We start from the raw sequence: 23,631 nt of genomic DNA on the forward strand, positions 1-23,631 counted from the left end.
ATTTTTGAGAGTGCTCCACACCCAGGCACTTTGACATCATCACCTCGAACTCCTCGGATATGTTTACAGCCAAGACATTGATGATTAATGATCTTCAGCTGCACTGATCCTGATTAACATCGACAAGATCCATCAGTGGACAACTCTTGCGATGGTTAAAGCACAGCTCCTTAATTTGGAAGACTTGGGAGTAGTGAAGACTTTTCGTTGGTGAAGAACCCATGTTTTTAACCTGTCTTTAAGTTCATGGACCTCTTAACTCTAAATTTTCTTCAGACTGGGACCAACATACATGCACTAGATGTAATCTGAGGTGGCAATCTCCATGGTTCCGGGTACGGCTATCGATGGCTGGTAGTTGAAAGACTTTCCGAGACCTAATGTTGGATTCTTCATATTCTTGATATTGGATGTGGCTTACTTTCATGGTAAGTACCAATTTTGTGACCTACTGAAGTAATGTTACTTGATTTGAGTTTTTTGTACTACACCTGGTCTACAATGATACTCATAACTGAGACATAGGGGCAGATTTACTTACCCGGGCCAGTCAAGATCCAGTAGTTCTCCGACGCTGATTCGGGTTCTGTCGGGATTCACTAAGGTCGTGTGCCCGATGTCCACTAGGTGACGCTGCTGCGCTGAAGTCCGCCGTAATTCACCTTCTTGGTCTCGGTGTATGTGAGTGCTATTTTTGCGACACAAATTTTACTTAAAATTACGCAGATTTTCCTAATCCATCGGGTTTTCCGACTGTCACGCCCCCCGATTTCTGTTGCCTTAAAGCCGATGCGCCACAATTCATTCGCGTGCACCAAAATCCCAGGGCAATTCGGCGCAAATCGGAAAAATTCGGGAAACCCGGCAGAATAACGCCATTCGGACCTTTAGTAAATGGTCCCCAATGTGAAAATCATTACAGATTTGTACAACAATTAAAAACTCAAAATAATTGTCAGAGAATTAATATTTTTCACTGCAAATTGTCGAAAGTGACAATAAAATCTTGCTGTTACATGTCAACTGTGTTCTGATTATAGATGGTGAAAAATGTCAATTTACAGGTTAAAAAATGTACCTTCTAATTAATGATTTTTCTTGAATAATAAACTAAATATGAGTTTTTCAAAGGTTTTTTTTTTAAGATTTCGGAATTCTTAAATCATTTTATCATCCAATTCCGCTAATTTTAGGAATGTACCGTATATACTCGAGTATAAGCCGACCCAAGTATAAGCCGAGACCCCTAATTTTACCACATAAACCTGGTAAAACCTATATTTTTTACTCGAGTATAAGCCGAGTTTGGGTTTTCAGCACATTTTTTTGTGCTGAAAAACTAGGCTTATACTCAAGTATATATGGTAATTCTTTTATCTGAAAAAAACTTTGTTTAACAAAAGATAATTTGCACCATTTAGAAGATTCTACTCCTTAGTTTTAGCCTTGTTGTCACTCATAGGGTTCATGTATCCTAGTTTTTTTTCTCATATTTGTGTCTTTGTTTGCTGAATATTTCCACTTAATCAGAGAAGTCCCACATTAGCAGACATACAGCACGTGCAGAGAAGTAACGCAGGATCAGCTTAGAAATGCTTGAACAATAAACCGAATTGCAGCACAGCCGTGATCTTCTAAAATGTCATCTTTCTTCCATTAGGTAACCCGTCAGACAGAAAATGTTGTTGCATTTCGGACTATGAGAAGTCCTTAGGCATAACATATTACACACATAGGGAGTCATTTATCATTGAGAGACATTTTCCAAAAATGTTCAAAAATTTGCGGTTTTGTTTACAATCATTTTTTAATTTTTTTTTTTTTTAATTGTTTCAACAATGTCAAGCTCTAAAAGATACAAAGTTTTGGATTCAGATTTTTTTCCTGTTTATCCCCTGACATTTATAACAGTAAGGTGCTGCCACAGCAAAACGGGTGTCAGCATTTAAATTGTGCATGCCATCATTTTCCTGGGGATCGTCGCTCCCCGTGTCATAATCGTCAAGTCACTCCAAGTATTTTGAAAAAAAACGTTGTATCCACTGAGCAGCGCAGCACAGACCTGTTTTTTCTGCGTCTTCTCCCTTAATCGGGGAATGACGACCCCTGTTAAAATGGTGCCTCCGCGTTTACATGGTCAGTGTTCATTGCCTGGATTTAACAGTCCCAGCAGCTTTGCTAGGGGCATTTAAAGAGTTAACACCTGCATTTCTGGCTAAGCAATTGGCTTGCTGTTCTGCCGGCATGTTTCACTATGATTCCAGGACTCCTGTATTTGGTATTCGACCAGTACAATGTCCGGTTTTCACAGATTTGGCACCGTCTTCTTCCACTGGCCTCATTCTTTGGATCAGTACCGTTCTGGTGATTATAGAATTTAAAGGGCACCTCCCACCCCGATTCTACCTATAAAGGTAGAAGGGGTGGTAGGTGGATGAATGGGACGTGAGGATAGCCCTTTTTTGGGCTAATCCTCACGCCCCGGGTGTCTTTTAGAAAACTTTATTGCAAGCATATGTACATTTTTTTATGCGGCTACTGTGGCACGGAGTAGCCGGACATGAGGCTACTAGTCGCGGCTACTCCAGGCCCCAGTAGCCACGTTACTCCGCCTACCAGGTAATCTTCGGCCCTCGTCCTTGTCCCCTGCGTTCTGCGTATGCGCAGAACGTATGCCTTCGGCTGCGCGGCTGTGGCTCCGGGGCCGGAGCTACTGCGCATGCGCAGAAGGCCGCAGATGCCAGGGGACTCGGCCGAGGGCGCGCAGCTACGAGGAGCTGCGCACCGAAGATTAAATGGTAGGTGGAGGAACGAGGCTACTGGGGCGTGGAGTAGCCGCGACTAGTAGCCTCATGTCTGGCTACTCCACGCCCCAGTAGCCGCATTAAAAAATGTACATATACCGGCATTAAAGTTTTCTAAAAGATAGCCGGGACGTGAGGATTAGCCCAAAAAGGGCTATCCTCACGTCCCATTCATCCACCAACCACCCAATCTACCTTTATAGGTAGAATTGGGGTGGTAGGTTCCCTTTAAGGGACATCTACCAACAGGATGAAGGATAGTAAACCAAGCACACTGGCATAATGGTGTGTGTCCCCTCTGGCAGCATCTGCTCTTCTGTTAGCATCCTATTCCCTGTTTTCTTTACAAAATAACGGCTTTTAAAATTATGTCAATTAACTTGAGGGGCGCCAGGCTTCATAGGTGTTATTGTAGCTTGGTGGCTCTCAGGCTCATTTGCATAATTTTAAAGCCTTTTTTTCTTAAAAACCCGGCCATAGGAAGCTTAAAGAAAGGGGACAAGCACCAGTATGTCAGTGTGCTTGGTTTACAATCCTTCATCCTGGTGGTAGATGTTCTTCAAGTTTAATTATTTATTTAATTTTCATTATCAACATCCAGCAGTATGTGCAACATCTTAATCATGGAATTTTGTATTTTCATTTTTTGTTAGGTTTCCTTCATAACACATCGTCGATGTTCAGTTATTTTATGGTGTAATGTGTGGTCTTTTAGGTTATGTATGTTTCTAGGGTTTCTAGCTATAGTAGTAATTATTAGGGGAAGTACTTATAGAAGTAATTATATTACATGTACTGTAATTGTAATACTTAACTCACTATTTTCAAGATCACTTAAAATTAAGGATTTGTGAAGCGCTCATTGCCTTTAAGGATGAGTATCATGGAAACTAATATCACATTCCCATTCCACTAATGATGTGTGTTTTTGTGGCAGTGAATGTGGTTGGATGAAACCTGTAGCAATGCGCCTCCCCGGATTCCTGTGCTTTCTTTCTGCATTAGTGGCAACAGGTAAGAACTTTCCTTTTAAAATACATAACAATAATTCTGTTATTTGGCAATAAATGTTACTACATTTTTTTTCTTTTTCATTGACATCCTTCGAGGTTTTTTTACGGTGTTATTTTATAGTCAGTTCATCCCTGTTGCCAGTTTCCTACAGGACACATCTAGCGCAACTTTCCCAACAGGGTTGATAGCACCCCAGGATAACAGGAGACTGGAACCCGGAGTGTTATGCTGGTTGGTGGCCACCGGTGTTATGGGAGCCTGTGTTCCATCGTAGGCCTTCATACTTCATAACACCCGTCTGATCTGAGAGGAGAAGCAAGGAAAAGGGAGGGCTGAGTTGGTGACAAGGTTTTCCCTTGGGGACTCACAGTGTATGTGACTAGTTCCTGACACATGATAGGGGAGGCCCATGATGTTGGTGGCAGGCCAGGGAGACACTGAGTAAAATGGAGATTCTTTTTTTTTTTTTTTTTTTTTTTTACTGTATGTAACTTTATTGTTTGTTAAAATGGAGATTCTTAAGCAACTCACAATTCCTTTAATGGAAGGCTTAGGACACTAGCAAAGGGCAGTCTGGTGTTAATCTCCTTCCTTTGAAGTGGACTATAGATTGGCTGTTTGTGGTGATAGTGAATGTTGAGAACTTTCAGGAATGTCAGCATTGACCAGAGGTTAGCTTTGCAGGAAATGTTTGTGAAGGAGTCAGCTCTGCTGCATAACCAACAGGACAATCAGCGGTGGCCTGTCTAGAAACAGTGACAAATCCAAAAGCATGAAAGAGACCCCAGAGCTCTAGACAGAGCCAATATGTATAGGTTTAGTCTTTCTAGACAGCCTGGGTTGTCAGCCGACTAGCAACCTGCTAAGCCTCAGGAAGGTTGCAATTGTATAAAGAAATTGTAAATAAAAATAGTATTAACCCTTGAGTGACCAAACAATAATTCATGCACTATGTATACCCTTTACTCGCCACTAGGTGGTAATGTTGTGCCATGCAGCTTAGGTAGGAGATGAAGTATGCAGTTTAATATGACCATTAAATGGATCCTTGGATAGGAAAAAGGCCTTGAAAAAAGCATGGCACTCACCAAACTTGCAGTATATTCTTTGTTTTAGAGGCAGCAGGACAGGGTAGGACTCACCCTGTCACAGGCGATGGGCAATTTTAAAAGTGCTTTCTCATGCAGGAAAAAGGCCTCATTACCTGAATTACCTGAGTTGGGGAAGCTAATGGAGGGATCAGTCCAACTAGATCCCTGGGGAAAGAATTCTGGTATTAAGTTTAGTAATGGCCCAACTGGAGATATTACTGTAGCCAAGCTGAACTTCAAAGCAGGTTTTGTTTTTTGTTTTTTTTTTGTTTTTTTCTGCTTTCTTTTTCTATTTTTTTAATCTATTTTTTTCTACAAAGGGATCATAAGTCAAGTATTTTATAGCGTTGTGTCATTTACAAAGGTTTCAGTCTTCAGAAGGTTACAGAGCCTTGAAAGACAGTGGTATTAGCCAAAAGTTCTCCAAGGTGATATTTTTCACATTTCTGTATTTTTATTACTAGGTTTTTACATCTGTTCATGTTAGTAAAGATCTGAAGTGGTATAATGGGTAGACCTGAAGCTGTTCTAAGTTTTCAACCACCTATGATTGGATTCAAAATAAGGAATACTAAAAACGAATTAAAAAAACTGGACTTAAACAACATCTACCACCAGGATTGTAAACCAAGTACATGGACATACTTGTGTTATTAAGCCCTTGTTTTCTAGAAAAAAAAAGGCTTTAAAAATTATGCAAATAAACCTTGTGGGCTCCCCTCGGGTTCATTTGCATAATTTTAAAAGCCTTTTTTTGTAAAAACTTGAGAAGCTAAAAGAAGAGCAGATTCTGCCAGAGGGGGAACACACCAGTATGTCATTGTGCTTGGTTTACAATCCTTTATACTGGTAGAATGTTGATTTAATGTATCAAATCCATCAGCAGTGGTGTGAACCGAAACTAAGATTACTTAGATCGAACAATAGCTGGACACATAGGAGAAGCTGACTTTTGATGATGTCTGTTTAAGGAATGAAGGATACCAGGTTTTTACTTATAAGGTTGTAGGGGTAGATTAGGTCCAGGATCAGCACCAAATTAAATCTTTGGATGCAACGGAAAAGGAATTGTACAGTAAACAGGTATTTGAAGAACTTTGCAGATCCTTTTCTCTCTCGGCTTCATGTGTAACGCGCGCACACCATGGCACCGCCTGATGACATCATAGTGTGTGCTCCAGCAAAGCACATGGACCCGTCTCTGCCCACGCTGTTACAGATTAACCTGAGGGGGAAGAGGAGATGCGGGAGCGCCAGAGGTTAAGTACTAAGTTCATTTTTCTTTTACAATAGGAGGCTGCTGCAGGGTAATTCATTACCGTAGTGGGGCTGCTGTAAGGCATTTTATTAGTGAGGGGAGGCTTCTTGACATTTCATTAGTGAAGGGATGCATTTCCCACCCAATGTTTATACTCACGTCCATTAGTTTTACCTTCTTTCTATGCTGAAATAAGGTGCCTCTGCTTATATTTGGGTCGGCTTATACTCGAGTACATACAGTAATAAGCTCTGTTGTGTAGAGGGGTAACAGGAACAGTGGGATAAAACTTTATTTAATGTTGTTGTTCCTCTGGTATTATGTGTCAATGAGTAAAGCAAATGGATTAATAAAGGGATTAAAGGATGTAACTGGAGCTTTATGTCTATTGTGTGGATGGATGTGAAGACTATATCGCTTCGACCTGAGCCAGAACGTAGTCCATTCAGCACAGAGGCCTAGTTAGACCTCTGCTGAAGGTTGTCTTTGACCTGACGGGGATTACATACCCAAAGTGTCAGAACCCGCTGGAAGGGGTTATCCTCAGCTACGCGTATTGTTTATGACCAAAATAACCAATGTCAATGAAGACTACAATTTTTTCTTATTTCAGGTGATTCCTTGCAGTGTTTGACTTGTCAGATAATTTCTGTGGGTCCTTGTACAACCACTACCCCAGAAATCTGTCTCGATGGCCAAGTTTGTGCATTCCAGAGTACAATCTCCGTTAAATGTGAGTTGGCAAATGAATCATATGTCCACCCTTCCCCTAGTAGCAAACTCCAGCAAGGAACATAACCACAAGATGGCCTCATATAGGTGCCTATAGGATTCCTGCTGATATCCTGTCCCAGAAAGTTATCAGAATAGAAAATGCCTCCAGTGTGGGGTCTGAATGCAGATGGGACCACAAATACCCCACCCCCAACTTGGTACTGTCAATGGCACAGCACTTCTGCGGGGCAGATAATCACAGAGTGATAAAGCAGCTGAGACAAATAAGTTAGAGAACCCCAGAGCCCGGGCCGGCACCAGCACTGGGCATACTTGGGAAAGTGCCGGGGGTTTCTGGGGAGCCCACATAAGGCTGTACATAAGGAATCCATGGGGGTGAGGGATCTGTATCTAAATAACCCATAGTGGATTGGGGGGGGGGCTTATTTAAAATAGCCATGTGGGGGTCTTTTGGTATTATACACTAAGAAATATTTTTGGGAACAGGAGACTGTTTTAGTTCTGAATTTTTAATGCTGCCATGTAAGTTCACTGCAAAGAGGCCCACTGAGGCTCTGTTGCCCAGCGGCTTTCTGAAACCTGAAGCCGACCCTGCCCAGAGCCATAAGAAAAGGTGGCATGACTTTGGTAAGGGGGGACCTATAACTCCTGCACTTCCAGTGACTATTTCAGTCTATATCTCTTTATTAATCTTTATCTTTATCTATTTCTTAATCCATAAAAACTCACACCATCTGTCCCCATTAAAATAATGGTATCTGTTATGGTCAGTTAAGCATTATCCGTTTTTTTTTTCCTACAATGTAAACTGTGTGTACCCATATAAACACCTCAATAAATCAAGTGGTTCCCCAACCACAGAGTAGGAGAAAATTGACAAAAGACATGATAAAAACAGCGTCGGCTCCAGGTTTTCAGTAGGCCCCTGGGCGACAGCCCCTCATTGTGCCCCAACTCACATGCTGGTCTCCAGTTCTCTAAAATATTCCCTAGTTTATCATTTCAATAAGGTCCCTCATGGTTATTTTGTAAAAGACACCCTAATTTGTTATGGATTTATTAGATACAGACCCTCTCACTCCCATGGATTACTGATATACAGCCATAGGTTATATTCACACTGACATATGGGCGACGTATATACGGCCGTGCGGCACCGTACCGCTCCATACACCGTGAAAAGATAGGACATGTCCTATCTTCTCTTGGCATATGGCACCGTGCGTCATATTCCTCTATGTAGAGGGGCGGGCGACGGCAATGTGAATGCACCCTTATGTGGGGCCACCCAGCAGCTTTGGCCACTTGCCCTAGTATGCCCAGTGTTGGTGCTGGCCCTGATCCTAAAGATCCCTTTGTGACACAATATCCAAAAATACAATAATGATGTCTTGAAAGTTAGTAAGCTTATGGCATCCAATCAGGCTCGAATGACGGGTCCCATCTGTTCATGTCACTTGTCTTATGTTTGCTGTGATTAGTGGAAAGAAGTGATGATATTTTCCGCACCAAATATTCTGTTTCCTAAAGTGACTTACATAGATATAGATTGTCATACAAAGTCCACAAAATGCTATCATGAAGAATTGCTTCAAGTTGTCTAAGATCTCAACAACTTATCCAGTTACCTCCAGTTCTATGTCACTCAAAATAGTTGAAATATTAAAAAGCCAAAATGTTAACCTATTTTATATCTGTACATTTTTAGATGGAGAAATCAAATTCTCTTTCAAAAGTTTCTGTGCTGAAAAAAAGGAATGCTACGTCAATGGGACATTCACAGACTACAGCTCTGTGACTAGAATAGCTACAACATGCTGCTCCAGTGACTCGTGTACTCCGGAGAAGCCCACAAGTAAGTATCCAGGGGTAGTGCCTGGAAGGGGTGGGGAGGGGGAGGGCTAGGGTAGTTCCAAGACTGGGACTCAACGGGCAAGTGGCTGTGGCAATGACTACCTAAAAGCGTATCTCCGAAGGTCAGAACTAGTTTTAGCACAACTGGAGAGAGGTTTTAAAACAATTCCAACAATACCTGCATCGTGCTGATGACTTCTTGAACTTGGGTGAGGGGGTGCAGAGAATGGAGGAAACAGAACACACAGAAGTAAATAGTCTTTATCCTTTATATATGACTGCTGTGCTGATCCTACCTCCTTCTCTTCAGGGACCCAACTATAAATTTCAGAGAGATGGAGGTGGTTTGCTTATGGATGATATTCCGTGCACTAGATTATTAAAGTGAGCAGCTGCAGCAAGAAAATGCCTTGTGTGTGAGACCATGAGAGCAGAGTGGAAATTGGACAGGGCAGACATGATGGAGCTGCTTCCTGTAATCATTGAGCAGAGGGGGGGGGGGGGCATAATGCATAAGCCCACTCACTCACCCTTTCCTGACCCTCAGGGCCATACAGTCTTATGGAGGACCTGTCACCCATAAAAAAAAAAAATCACTAGGAGCTGCTTACTTCCTAGCTCTATCTCTGATGTAGCAGTGTTACACTGCCAGGATTATCGGACCCTCCGATAAAGCTAGCAAACACTGCTGCGTAGTACAATAAAAACTCACAACCACACTCAAAGCTCTGGTGGTGACTGCCATGCTTTATGCGGCAGTCACTGCCCCTAGCCCCGCCTCCTCATGAATACACCGGACCGCTTTGAGTGCAGTTCGGCATTTCTATTGTACTCCACAGCAGTGTTTGCTAGCGTTATCGGAGGCTTCCGATAACTCTGGTAGTGTAACACTGCTGCATCAGGGATAGAGCCAGGAGCTGCTTACTTTTTGTACAATAGCACAAGGCTGGGCACTGCTGCCAGAGTGGGGAGGTAGGTGCAGAAAGGTGGGTTGACAGGTTTGTAAGGGAATGTGTTTTGAAGCACAAAAAAAAACAGCTAAAAAGAGATTTACCTGATTACATTACTTTTAACATAGCATTAACAAAAAGCATGCGTTAAAGCAATGTTAATACATGCGTAAACATAGCGCTTACAAACACATGAGTTACACACAAGTGTTAACATTGCGTTAATGCATGTGTTTTGTAAATGCAATGATAAGAGCAATGTCATCAGGTAATTCTCTTCTCATCTGTTGTGATACTTTTCAAAATGCATGTGTTAACACCACGTGTGACCGCACCCTAAGGGACCATATGTCTACATTTAATGGGGGAAATAAATAGGTTTTCCAAGACCTAAAATAAAACAGCTATGTGGCCATGCTGCTTAAAAAAAATAAAAATGTACTTACCTCTGAGGTCCTTCCCAGCGTCCCACACAATGGACCATATTACAGCCCGGATCAGGTGAACACTTAGGGAACTTAGGGAATAACTAGGGAACACTTCTTGAATGAACACTGAATACGGAATCTACAGAACATTTACCATTGTCCATCCTTATTTCTATATTTAAAGTACCAAGTCCAAATCCAAAGGTTCCTAATGGTTTCCTGTGTCCCAAGTGTACGTTACCCGGGACCTCCCTATGTGATCAGTATATGCAGTGCACTGGAAACGAGACCAAGTGTCTGCTGGAATCTACAACAACGAGTCAAGGTAATTACAATCCTGAACATGGAAGGAAATTCACAGAAAGACCTACTGTACCTATTATTTATGAAATAGAAAAAAAAATTAAGTTAGTGGGATAGGGGCTAATTTGCTGATCAGTGGGGGCTCATTGATAGGACCCCATTAGATCATGAGAATGGGGTGTGTTGTAGCCCAAATCAGTCAAATTGCTGATTGCTCTATTAATCTCTATGGCACTTACGGATATCTCTAATATCTGTGGGTAGGGGCTAACTTGTTGTCACCGAACAACCCCTTTAAAGAGGTATTCCTCCCACGAAGACAGGTTTCTTATATGTACTCAGGATAACAAAATATCACTTTCTCTAATTCACTGTTATTAACAAAAATGCAGCATTTCCCGGATATAAGTCCCACCTGTCTCTATCAGCCTCGGTGTACACAATTTCAGTTTCCCCTAGGCATTACCCTGTAACTGCTGATGGGTTGGGCCGCCATATTGGATTTCTGTGTGAGATTGTGCAGATGAGATTTCTTTCTGTCTCTGCTGTGTGTCTGTAGCCCCACCCCCAGCACAGAGCTCAGAGACACTCACTTATTACTTCCTGCCAGGAGACAGTGAGCAGAGAGAGAGAGGCTGCAAACTACAAGCTACAAGGAGATAAGTAATCTGGGGGAAGGGGGAGGCAGGAACATATTTGTGAGATGTAGCAGAGCTCACAGTGTAACAGTGTAAAAGTCTGTCAGCCTCTGTGTAATAGGCATCTCATGCATCTCTGATCTGTCAGAAGCCAGATGGAAGTGTATATTCACCTTGTACCCTGATAATCTAATCAAATTGGTATCCCACAGAACTAGATGGTCCATAAAGGGGCACATTTACTAAGGGTTCGTCGGATGCATTTCCGACGGGTTTCACAATTTTTTCCAATTTGCCCTGAATTGCCCTGGGTTTTTGGTGCATGCGATTGGATTGTGGCGCATCGGCGCCGGCTTGCATGCGACAGAAAATGGGGGCGTGGCCGTCGGACAACCGAAATTATTCGGACAAACCGCGGAATTTAAAAACCAAATTGTGTTGCAAGATCAGCAGTTACATGCACCGGGAAGAAGAAGGTGAACTCCGGCGGACCTCAGCGGGGGAAGAGACACATGCAGGAAATTGGACGCACAATCTTTGTGAATCGAGACAGACCCAAATCCTCGGCGTCAACGGGACGGGTAAGTAAATGTGTCCCAATGTGTCTGCTTAGAGAGGCCCCGACCACACCCTGGGATTGTGCACTGAGCAGCCGAGGGAGAGATAGGGGCTAAAACAGCAATAAAACTGAGTAAAAGTGTAAAGTAAGGGGTTAAAATTAACTGTGTGTTAACATCACTAGGGGATTGAGATGTGAGAATATTCTTTCGTGGGAAAACCCCCCATGTATGACCAAATATGACCATGTATAATTATTAAACATGATTAGTAGTACTGAACTAGTATTATTTATTACAATACATTCAAAAATTAATTTGGTTTCCTTTTCATTTAAAGAAAGCTATGAAGTTCTTCTTTAGCAACGCATAACTGAGCGTCGCCAGGGAGGGTCATGCAGATGAAAGGCATCTAAATAAATGAAAAGATCAGAGCAGCACAGCAACCTGGTTGGGTGCAAAGTCCTTGACCCTCTGGCTAGAGCGTCTTCAAATATAATCTTTCAAAAACAGGCAGCACTCCAAAATAGTGGTGAAAACGATGGGGGTGTCTTTATTCCATGTGCAACGTTTCAGCTCTCACAGAGCCTTTATCAAGCATAGTATACATGGCCAGTGTGCAAACTTATAAGGGCCAGTCTTACATCTCATTGGTCCGTGTGCGGACTCTAGCAATCATTTACAAACTTTCACAAAATATGATAGTGCTTATTACAAGTGATACATATGAAACATCAAAATGCAGTAATATATTGTGTACATTAAAATTACATCGTTAAATAGGTGAACAATGCAAGTGTAGGTGCAAGTAAAGGGAGTAATGCCTTCCCATCGGTTGTAGGACCGCCCCCAGTCTCGGCTTTCCATTCATCAGATCGTAAACAGAAGGGGCAGGACGCCGGAAGTGTCAGTGTCCTTATAATGTTCAAGCCGCGTCACCGGAAGTCGTCATAGTCACGTGGGCGGGCTCCGTCCACGTGACCTTGGCGCATGTGCACTTGCTCTTGCGATGTCGGACGCCATTTTGGGTAAGGGAAAAGAGGGGAAAAAAAAAAAAAAAAAAGAAAGAAAGAAAGAAAAAGATACAGACATAGTCGGATCCCATATTAGGTTACGTGCAATGCTGTGCCACTCCATAACCAGGAGCCTGGGGGTGACAGTAAGTAGTGAAAACACCACTCGTGTCACCCTGCTCGGATCGTTGGGATTTAACACGGTATCCTGTATATGGACCACCGTTGTTCTGTCCCGACGTCTTACCTGGTATTGCTGGAGTGAGAGTCACAATCTGAGGTAAAAACCTCTGACGTTCTCCCTGATGGTTACGACTAATGATTTTCTGTGTCTGTCAAATAGAAAACTGAATAAATAAATTATCATAGCTCACGGCATAAAGAGGTAGAAAATGTGACTACTCCGGTGATACGGATATAATTTGTTAAAAGGCGACAAAAGTGGAAGGCACGAGACTTTCGGGGGTTTGTGATCCATCCGATGAGGGTCAAATATTCCAAGTGTGTCTAGGAAAATGGATAAATAAATAAATAGATAAATAAAGTAAATTGTCATATTGCAGTATTACCAATATTCAGACCAATAAAGTCTGATTCATTACTGGCGGGGATATTTTCCCCATACTATACTTTAACCTACACAGAAGAACACCAGGAGGGCTACACAATGCGCCGAAGGACGACCCATCCCTCAAAGCACTATTATAACTGTCAACACCAAACCAACTGTCAACATTTAAACCATGGGGTTGTAAGGTCCCCAGTCTCTGTATCCATCTTAATTCACATCTCCTAAGTATGGCTTCTCGGTTGCCCCCTCTTCTCAGTGTAGGGATGTGATCTATAATCATGCATTTCAAGTCACTCTCCTTGTGCCCTGCCTCGGTGAAGTGTCGGCTGACCGGTAAGTCTTTCTTCTTTTTACGAATTGTATACCTGTGTTGCGTAAATCGCGTCTTGAAGTCAAGTGTGGTTTCACCCACGTATTTCAAGTCACATGGGCAACTGAGTAAATATATTACGAAGTCGCTATTACAGTCAAGATAGTGGTGTATTTTAAACCGTGTTCCTTTATGGGTAAACGTGTCACCTTTAATGACATGGGAGCAATTGATACATGTGCGACATGGATAGCACCCTTTTCGAATAGGGCCTAGTATGCCTCTTTGTATTGGTGTCTTGGATGGACCTATATCAGTCTTTACTACTCGATCCCTGATGTTTCTAGCTCTTCTATATGAGAGTATTGGGGGATTCTGTAGTGCTGGCACTCCTGTGGGATCACTTTGTAGTAGCCTCCAGTGTTTCCTCACTATGGATGCGACTTGTGTACTCGTGTCACAATAGGTGGAGATAAAGGGAATCCTTTCACCTTTGTTTTCCGATTGTGTGGGTGATAGTAGTTCATTCCTACTTTTGCGTTCCAACCTGTGTTTGTTATCGAGAAGTACCCTGTTGGGGTATCCTCGTTGTTTAAATTTGGATAACATCAGTATAGTATTTTTCTGTAATTTGTCATCATCACTGGCTATTCGTTTAACTCTGTACAGTTGGCTGAGGGGTAGAGAATTAACCATAGGTCGTGGGTGGTTACTGTCAACACGTAAAATAGTGTTTCTATCCGTAGGTTTATAGAAAACATCTGTTGTGAGGCCTTGTTGCGTATTTTCGATGAGTACGTCTAAAAATTGTAGGCTCTCCTTTGATTGTACCATGGTGTGAATTTGATGTCACTGTCCACTGTATTAAGGTATTCGTATTCGTATTAAGTCCGTCAGTTGTTGTATGTCACCAGTCCACAGGAGGAAGACATCGTCTATGTATCGCCACCACCCCATTACATGTTGGAAGTGGTGGGACCTATAGACGAAGTCCTCCTCCAGCGTGGTCATGACGATGTTGGCATATGTGGGGGCCATATTGGGGGGGGGGCCACACCCCTAAGTTGCACAAAGAAGTCACTGCCAAATAAAAAGTAATTGTTGAATAATATCAATCTTAAAAGATCCAGAATAAAAAGAATTTCGGATTGCTTGAAGCTGGATCTCTGTAGTTGTTTCTCCACACAGTTAAGACCCATCTCATGGTTGATAGAAGTATACAACGATACTACATCAAAGGAAACAAGCGTAAGTCTTTTCGGGTCACATGGTTGTATCTGTTTCAGTTTGCACAAAAAGTCAGTGGTGTCACGTATGTGTGATTGTCCCCTGGTAGATAGTTCCCTCAGCGCCTGATCTAAGAAGATGGCTATATTTGATGTGATAGATCCCCTCCCGGACACTATTGGTCTCCCTGGGGGATGTTCAAGACTTTTATGTATCTTAGGGAGGGTATATATAATGGGGGTACGTGGATGCATGACAGTTAGAAATTTGTGCATGTTCTCACTGATGATCCCTGTGTTCACAGCTGTGTCCAAGATCTGTGAGATACGTCGTCCCAATTCAAATTTAGGGTCAATTGAGACACGTTTATACACTGTTGTGTCATCCAATTGCCGACGAATCTCAGCGTTGTACATTGAAGTGTCCATGACCACTACCGCTCCACCTTTGTCGGCGGGGCGGATCGTGATGTCATTGTCACGGGCAAGTTGTCCCAACGCCAAGATTTCCTCAGAGTTGAGGTTAGTGTGTGTTAACTTGTCACTTCTGGTCTGTTGTAATAAATTTATGTCATGTTGCACTGCGTCCTTAAACGCTATAATGGCTGGGATCTCTGTGTTAGGAAAAAAGTTACTTTTGATCGATAAACCAAATTGTCTTGGGTCAAGATTGGTATGGACATTAGGGGTAGCCGGATTGTTATGAAACCAGTGTTTAAGACATATACTGCGGTACAATCTATGTAAGTCAACCTCTAGTTGAAACCAATCAGTGTTAGTACATGGACAGAAACTTAAACCTTTTTCTAATACAGACAATTCACTCACATTTAGCTGTTTTGAAGAAATATTGACCACCACCGGCTTTACTTCTTCTTGTTCACTGTTCTCAATGGTAAAGTCCTGTTCTTTGCTGTTTTGCTTTTTTCTCCACCGATAGTGGCGTCGGCCACCCCTCCTGGTGGATCGTCTCTGTCCGGGTTGTCCCCTAAAAAAGACTCGCCTGGCGTTGATGAATTTGAAGTGGAGAACAGGTCATCATGTTGTGGTTTTCTAGTCGGGCTGCGTTTTTTCTTTCTCATAGGAGCTTCTTTAGATGTGGTCCCCATAGTGACGGAGTGTGTGCCCTGCCGATTCGGCAGAATCTATAACTGGCAGGGCACACTTTTTATTTGGCAGTGACTTCTTTGTGCAACTTAGGGGTGTGGCTATGGGGGCCAATATGGCCCCCACATATGCCAACATCGTCATGACCACGCTGGAGGAGGACTTCGTCTATGGGTCCCACCACTTCCAACATGTAATGGGGTGGTGGCGATACATAGACGATGTCTTCCTCCTGTGGACTGGTGACATACAACAGCTGACGGACTTTCACGAATACCTTAATACAGTGGACAGTGACATCAAATTCACCATGGTACAATCAAAGGAGAGCCTACAATTTTTAGACGTACTCATCGAAAATACGCAACAAGGCCTCACAACAGATGTTTTCTATAAATCTACGGATAGAAACACTATTTTACGTGTTGACAGTAACCACCCACGACCTATGGTTAATTCTCTACCCCTCAGCCAACTCTACAGAGTTAAACGAATAGCCAGTGATGATGACAAATTACAGAAAAATACTATACTGATGTTATCCAAATTTAAACAACGAGGATACCCCAACAGGGTACTTCTCGATAACAAACACAGGTTGGAACGCAAAAGTAGGAATGAACTACTATCACCCACACAATCGGAAAACAAAGGTGAAAGGATTCCCTTTATCTCCACCTATTGTGACACGAGTACACAAGTCGCATCCATAGTGAGGAAACACTGGAGGCTACTACAAAGTGATCCCACAGGAGTGCCAGCACTACAGAATCCCCCAATACTCTCATATAGAAGAGCTAGAAACATCAGGGATCGAGTAGTAAAGACTGATATAGGTCCATCCAAGACACCAATACAAAGAGGCATACTAGGCCCTATTCGAAAAGGGTGCTATCCATGTCGCACATGTATCAATTGCTCCCATGTCATTAAAGGTGACACGTTTACCCATAAAGGAACACGGTTTAAAATACACCACTATCTTGACTGTAATAGCGACTTCGTAATATATTTACTCAGTTGCCCATGTGACTTGAAATACGTGGGTGAAACCACACTTGACTTCAAGACGCGATTTACGCAACACAGGTATACAATTCGTAAAAAGAAGAAAGACTTACCGGTCAGCCGACACTTCACCGAGGCAGGGCACAAGGAGAGTGACTTGAAATGCATGATTATAGATCACATCCCTACACTGAGAAGAGGGGGCAACCGAGAAGCCATACTTAGGAGATGTGAATTAAGATGTATACAGAGACTGGGGACCTTACAACCCCATGGTTTAAATGTTGAGTACAATTTGAGTGGGCTTGTTTAAATATATATTCCTTTGGTGTTGACAGTTATAATAGTGCTTTGAGGGATGGGTCGTCCTTCGGCGCATTGTGTAGCCCTCCTGGTGTTCTTCTGTGTAGGTTAAAGTATAGTATGGGGAAAATATCCCCGCCAGTAATGAATCAGACCTTATTGGTCTGAATATTGGTAATACTGCAATATGACAATTTACTTTATTTATCTATTTATTTATTTATCCATTTTCCTAGACACACTTGGAATATTTGACCCTCATCGGATGGATCACAAACCCCCGAAAGTCTCGTGCCTTCCACTTTTGTCGCCTTTTAACAAATTATATCCGTATCACCGGAGTAGTCACATTTTCTACCTCTTTATGCCGTGAGCTATGATAATTTATTTATTCAGTTTTCTATTTGACAGACACAGAAAATCATTAGTCGTAACCATCAGGGAGAACGTCAGAGGTTTTTACCTCAGATTGTGACTCTCACTCCAGCAATACCAGGTAAGACGTCGGGACAGAACAACGGTGGTCCATATACAGGATACCGTGTTAAATCCCAACGATCCGAGCAGGGTGACACAAGTGGTGTTTTCACTACTTACTGTCAGCCCCAGGCTCCTGGTTATGGAGTGGCACAGCATTGCACGTAACCTAATATGGGATCCGACTATGTCTGTATCTTTTTCTTTCTTTTTTTTTTTTTTTTTTTTTCCCTCTTTTCCCTTACCCAAAATGGCGTCCGACATCGCAAGAGCAAGTGCACATGGGCCAAGGTCACGTGGACGGAGCCCGCCCACGTGACTATGACGACTTCCGGTGACGCGGCTTGAACATTATAAGGACACTGACACTTCCGGCGTCCTGCCCCTTCTGTTTACGATCTGATGAATGGAAAGCCGAGACTGGGGGCGGTCCTACAACCGATGGGAAGGCATTACTCCCTTTACTTGCACCTACACTTGCATTGTTCACCTATTTAATGATGTAATTTTAATGTACACAATATATTACTGCATTTTGATGTTTCATATGTATCACTTGTAATAAGCACTATCATATTTTGTGAAAGTTTGTAAATGATTGCTAGAGTCCGCACACGGACCAATGAGATGTAAGACTGGCCCTTATAAGTTTGCACACTGGCCATGTATACTATGCTTGATAAAGGCTCTGTGAGAGCTGAAACGTTGCACATGGAATAAAGACACCCCCATCGTTTTCACCACTATTTTGGAGTGCTGCCTGTCTTTGAAAGATTATCTATCTATCTATCTATCTATCTATCTATCTATCTATCTATCTATCTATCTATCAGTCTAACTGTCTGTCTGTCTCTGTCTGTCTGTCTCTGTCTGTCTGTCTCTGTCTGTCTATCTGTCTACAGTATCTATCAATAGACACACAGTGCATTTATTCTATTCTATTTCAGGTACTCAAACGGATCTATCTTTGAATGGTGGCTGTGCCTCCAGTGGTTACTGCCTGAGGAATAAGGTGAACTACACTACTAATGGTTTCTATAAGGAGATCACCTACACCTGCACCAATGGCTCACGTGCTGACGACTTGTCTAATTCTACTCTGGTTACAACAACGATATCAGCAGACAATGGGACTTCTATGTGCGGCTTCTCACTATCCGCCGCTGTCTATCTCTCCATTTTACTAATATTATTGGAAATATATTGACGTGTTGATTTGCCTTTATTTTTTGCTTTTCACGCTCTGTAAAATTTTGTGTTTGTTAACTTTGACATAATCACTGTACAATACAATTCATACTGCACATTACTCCATCCCTGTAAGTCGGTTTTCAGTAAACACAGTCCCCGGGTTATGTACGGGATTGGTTATTTAGGTTTGTACTTAAGATGAAAGTGTGTATATGTCAAGTTCTGCCCAAGTTCACACAACCTCAGGTTCTCTAATGACTGATAACATTCACAGATTGAGCTCAGGAGAAATCAAACCAAAAAACAACGTATGGTATAATATCTCAGTCTCTGTGAACTGATGCCATCAAAAGTAAGGCAGATGTGAGATGCTTTATTTGTGTCACACTGTATTATACAGGGAGGACCTGGGCTTGGTTACTTAAGGATAAACAAGTAATTGTTCGTTGGTTGGTAAATTATTACATGGGCATTGGAGACACTTCCCTGAAGTGGATATACCATCGTAAATCCCTCTTTATAGATGTAAACATTGACTGAGAGGGGGGTCTTGCATTTCTTTGGTGAAGAGGAGTGGACTTTGATCATAGTCAAGCGTCTTTATGGTATTCTCAGCATTCACCAAGCATATAGAAAATAAAAACATTTTCACTAAACATAAAACAATAGTTCACATATACAACTGTACCCTGATAATGTAGACGGATCATAATATGTCTGCTTAGAGAGTCCCCACAAACACCATGGAATTTTGCACTGAGCAGGCTAGGGAGTGATAGGAGCTAAAACAGCGATAACACTGAGTAAAATTGTAAAGTAAAGGGTTAAAATAATATTTATTGTGTAAACATCACTAGGGGTTTAAGATGTGAGAATGTTCATTCGTGGGAAAACCCCTTTAAAGGGGTTATCCGGCTGTTAAAAATTACTGAGGGCCAGGCTGAGGTGGGCTAGTTAAACATAATAAACTTGTACCTACCTCATCCAGCGCCGCCGATGTCCCTCGCCGCGGTCCGTTTGATCCATGTCCCTATTTGTTTACAGGGGCACAGAAGCCGCGCACAGGGAACTTCCTGTGCGGGATGTGGCCGGCTCCTCCCATCCGTCCCTATCTCTCAGCGTTGTAAGCGCTGGGAGATGGTGTCGGATGGGAGCTTCCGGTCGGAAGCTCCCTGTGCGCCCCTGTATACAAACCAGCGCATAGAGGAGACGGACTAGCCCACCCCAGCCCGGCCCTCGGTAATTTTTAAGACCCGGATGAGCCCTTTAAGTCAGGGACTGATTGTATAATTACCTAATACTACTCCTAACCTCCGGGCGTGCTGTTAAGTAAAAATATGTCCATGATGTGCCTAACGTTTTACAACTTGTTATTACCAACAAACTGAACAGAAAATAGAGCTGTCACATACTATAGAGATATGCCTAGGAATAATTTAACAAATGTAGCAAATTTCAATTTTCGCCAATTTATATTTCGTTTTAAGGTTTCTATTAGAAAATAAGTGCCAGTTTTCTCCCAAAAACACAGCAGTACAACTTAATTGTTTTCTTTTTTTTCTTTTTTTTTTTTTTTAGAAAAATAAGAATATTTCATCATTTTATCATCTAATTATTTTAGGATATGTTACATTTATGTGTCACGTGGCTTTAAAAAATATGCAAATGAGCCTGAGGGGTTCCAGGCTTTTTTTCTTAAAAATAAGGGCATAGGAAGCTAAAAGAGAAGCAGATCCTGCCAGAAGGGGAACACACCAGTATGTAAGTGTACTTGGTTTTCAATGCTTCATCCTGGTGGTAGATGTCCTTTAAAGAAATCTACCATCAAAAATTAGTTGGACCCAAATTAGTTTTAAGGGACCCAAATGATGTAAAAATCCCACAGTACTCATACTTGCTCTTACGCCCTGACCATGGTGTCTTCCCCATCACCGGTATTCAGAGGTTTAGACCTGAATTCACGTTGCTCGTCTACAGCCAACCCAATACAGGCCACAAAGGTTCTCCCACCAAAGTCATGTATCCACTCTTTCACACCACCACCGTGTGAGGGGCCAGTACCTTGAGAATCCAGGCCCAAACATCGAATGAACTTTGCAGTTATAGGTCGCTCAACACTAGTAACAACCAGGCAAATGTGTTTGACCAACAAGCACAGGTCCAATTTTACACAAGGAAAATTGACAATGAAACAAGACAAAAAAGAAAGTAGACTGGAAAACTAGAACGAGAACTGATAAAGACCCGAGCATTCTTTCAAGAAAAAAATATGTGACAACTGTGCATGTGTATTGCCTTCTTAAGCACCAGGCGATCTGAAGCGCAATCTTACCGCTAGAAAATCACCAGTTCAAAGGTCAGTATGTAATTGAGGGGATTAGATAGATACAAGGACAAACTCCTCATTATATGGAGGGTGGACAGTGAAAGTAAAGGCCCATGTGGAGTATTAACATTGCACTTTTCTTCTATGTGAAATCCTCATATTTAAAATGACACCAGAAACATGTTTTAAGTTGCTACAGAGATATCTCAAGTTACGCTCCTTCTACAGCCTCCCGGCGTGTTTTATTTTTTTTGAAAAAAGTGACTCTCATTTGAATATGACATATTGTAAAATAAAGAGAAAAAACAGGCGCTTCCTGGTGCAGGTAACCGTGAGAAAGGAAATGTCCTTAAAAGATACAATGGTGTGCTCACCTTGAAGTGTTGTGCGTGCAGGTAGTAGTGTGCAACGGGTGCTGCCTAGTCCTCACCGGCAGTGGAATCTCCGGTTATGAAGAATGTAGATAATCCGAGAGGAAAGAGATGATGCTTCGTTCTCTCCGGACGATAGGATGCAAAAAACGGACTTTACTCTGGCGCAACCCGCCTTCAATACCACAGAACCACGAAACAAGGCACAATCTTTGATGCAGGGTGGTTCCACAGTCATGGAAATTAAATCATCACTTTGATTATTTTGAAAGCTTCATGAAAAACAATTATTCTCCTTTATCCTCGATTCTTCAAAAAGTCAAGCAGGTTTTTGATGTTTGCTCTTAGAGGATTTATTCCGTGTGAAAGAGCAACGTTTCGGCTCCAAACAGTGAGGCCTTTCTCAAGCTTGCACTTTTTTGCTCATGGAATCTGGAGGGAAACAAGTGAACCAGATGCAAGCTACCAAACAACGAACATGTAGATATTTACACTGCTTGATCCAGACCCAGAATTTTACCAACACAATGGTATTCGGTATTATTCACTGAGCCACATCATGACCAATGTGTCCTAACGGTGGATGAATAAAAGAACAATCTTAAAAATAATTTAGACAAAAGTAGCTTGAAAAAGCTCAATTTATTTTATAGCCTATATCTGTACTCCTAGGAGGATTCTCAGATTACTAACACATGTGATTGAGAAACCCCAGGGGCAGTTTATTTACATGGCTCTGATTTACTTTACCAATTCAACATTTAGAGACATCACTAACATTTCCAATTAATGGATCCATTGACTATATTACGATAACTATTATAGAGCACCACCAATTCCATGCCTTTATAGTATAGATAAAGGGTTCACATACATTACTTTAAGACAAGTATAAATGCAAATACAAAAACTACAGAGAATAGGAAGCAAGTGGAAGGAGGATCCTGCCTGTAAGGACTCACAATTAGCGTTGAGCAGACCCGAAACGCAAAGGTTGGGTTCTTGTCCGGTATTGCCTGTGACCGGTGCATTAACTGTGTAAATGCCTCTGGCAGAGTCGCCAGTGGCACTTGAATTGATCCAGCGCATGCACCTTTTCAGGGCAGATAGACATTCCCTAATGAAGTCATGGGGAGAGCCTACCCAAAATATTGCATGCACCACATCGTATTAATTTCCACTGGTGATTAAACAGTTAACACTGCTGTCACAGATTGTGGGTGTTACTGGGGATGTGGTTTGGGTTTGATACTCAGAACTCATTTAACTCATATGGGTCAGATCGTCACTGCTCACAATCCATAATCTACTGTGTATCTATACTAGTCAAAGTGTCTGCTTGCCTACTGGTGCCATCCACTATCAGACGAGCGTCACTGCCAATCTCACCACGTACTGATCATAGGATATTTGATGCATATTGGGGCACATTTACATACCCGGTCCAGTCGCGATCCAGCAGCGAGTTTTCCGACGCTGATTTGGGTTCTGCCGGGATTCACTAAGGTCGTGCGCCAGATGTCCACTAGGTGTCGCTGCTTCGCTGAAGTCCGCCAGAGTTCACCTCCTCCGTTTCGGTGCATGTGAGTGCTATTTTTGCGACACAATTGTTTTTTTAATTCCGCGGTTTTTCCGAATCCGTCGGGTTTTCCGACGGCCACGCCCCTTGATTTCTGTCGTGTGAAAGCCGGCGGCAATGAGGCACAATCCAATCACGTGCGCCAAAATCCCGGGGGCAATTCGGCGCAAATCGGAAAAATTTGGGAAAACCGGCGGAAAAACGTGTTTCGGACCGTTAGTAAATGTGCTCAATTATGGACACCTTTGCACCTTATTGATAGCAGTAAGTCCTGGACAGGTGAAAGGGCACAGGCCTAAGGATCTTGTGCTGTCTGTTACCATCGACAACCATTGATCTTCAAGGGATGGACAAATAAACTGCAGAAACCTGTAAACAAAGCAAAGAGCACAAAAGATTTTCCCGTAATGTTACTTTTTATTATTATTATTATTATTATTTATAGATATAGTTTGAACAATGTAGTTGTCAATTTGGTCATTTTTGTTCAAATTTGGGTCAAATTGTTCTATTATAT

At 42.2% G+C, this 23,631-nt stretch overlaps 1 protein-coding gene across 1 annotated transcript; it reads left to right on the forward strand.

The window, feature by feature from the left end:
- Window positions 1-403: 403 nt before the first annotated feature.
- LOC140065485 (uncharacterized) lies at window positions 404-18,967 on the forward strand. The gene is made up of 6 exons (XM_072113084.1): window positions 404-428; window positions 3,742-3,818; window positions 6,781-6,900; window positions 8,611-8,757; window positions 10,319-10,459; window positions 18,595-18,967. Exons 2-6 carry the CDS (start codon window positions 3,755-3,757, stop codon window positions 18,852-18,854), a joined length of 732 nt encoding a protein of 243 aa, XP_071969185.1. The 5' UTR covers window positions 404-428; window positions 3,742-3,754; the 3' UTR covers window positions 18,855-18,967.
- Window positions 18,968-23,631: the final 4,664 nt, after the last annotated feature.

The sequence above is a fragment of the Engystomops pustulosus genome, chromosome 6 (assembly GCF_040894005.1).
Source record: "Engystomops pustulosus chromosome 6, aEngPut4.maternal, whole genome shotgun sequence".
Classification (NCBI taxonomy): domain Eukaryota; kingdom Metazoa; phylum Chordata; class Amphibia; order Anura; family Leptodactylidae; genus Engystomops; species Engystomops pustulosus.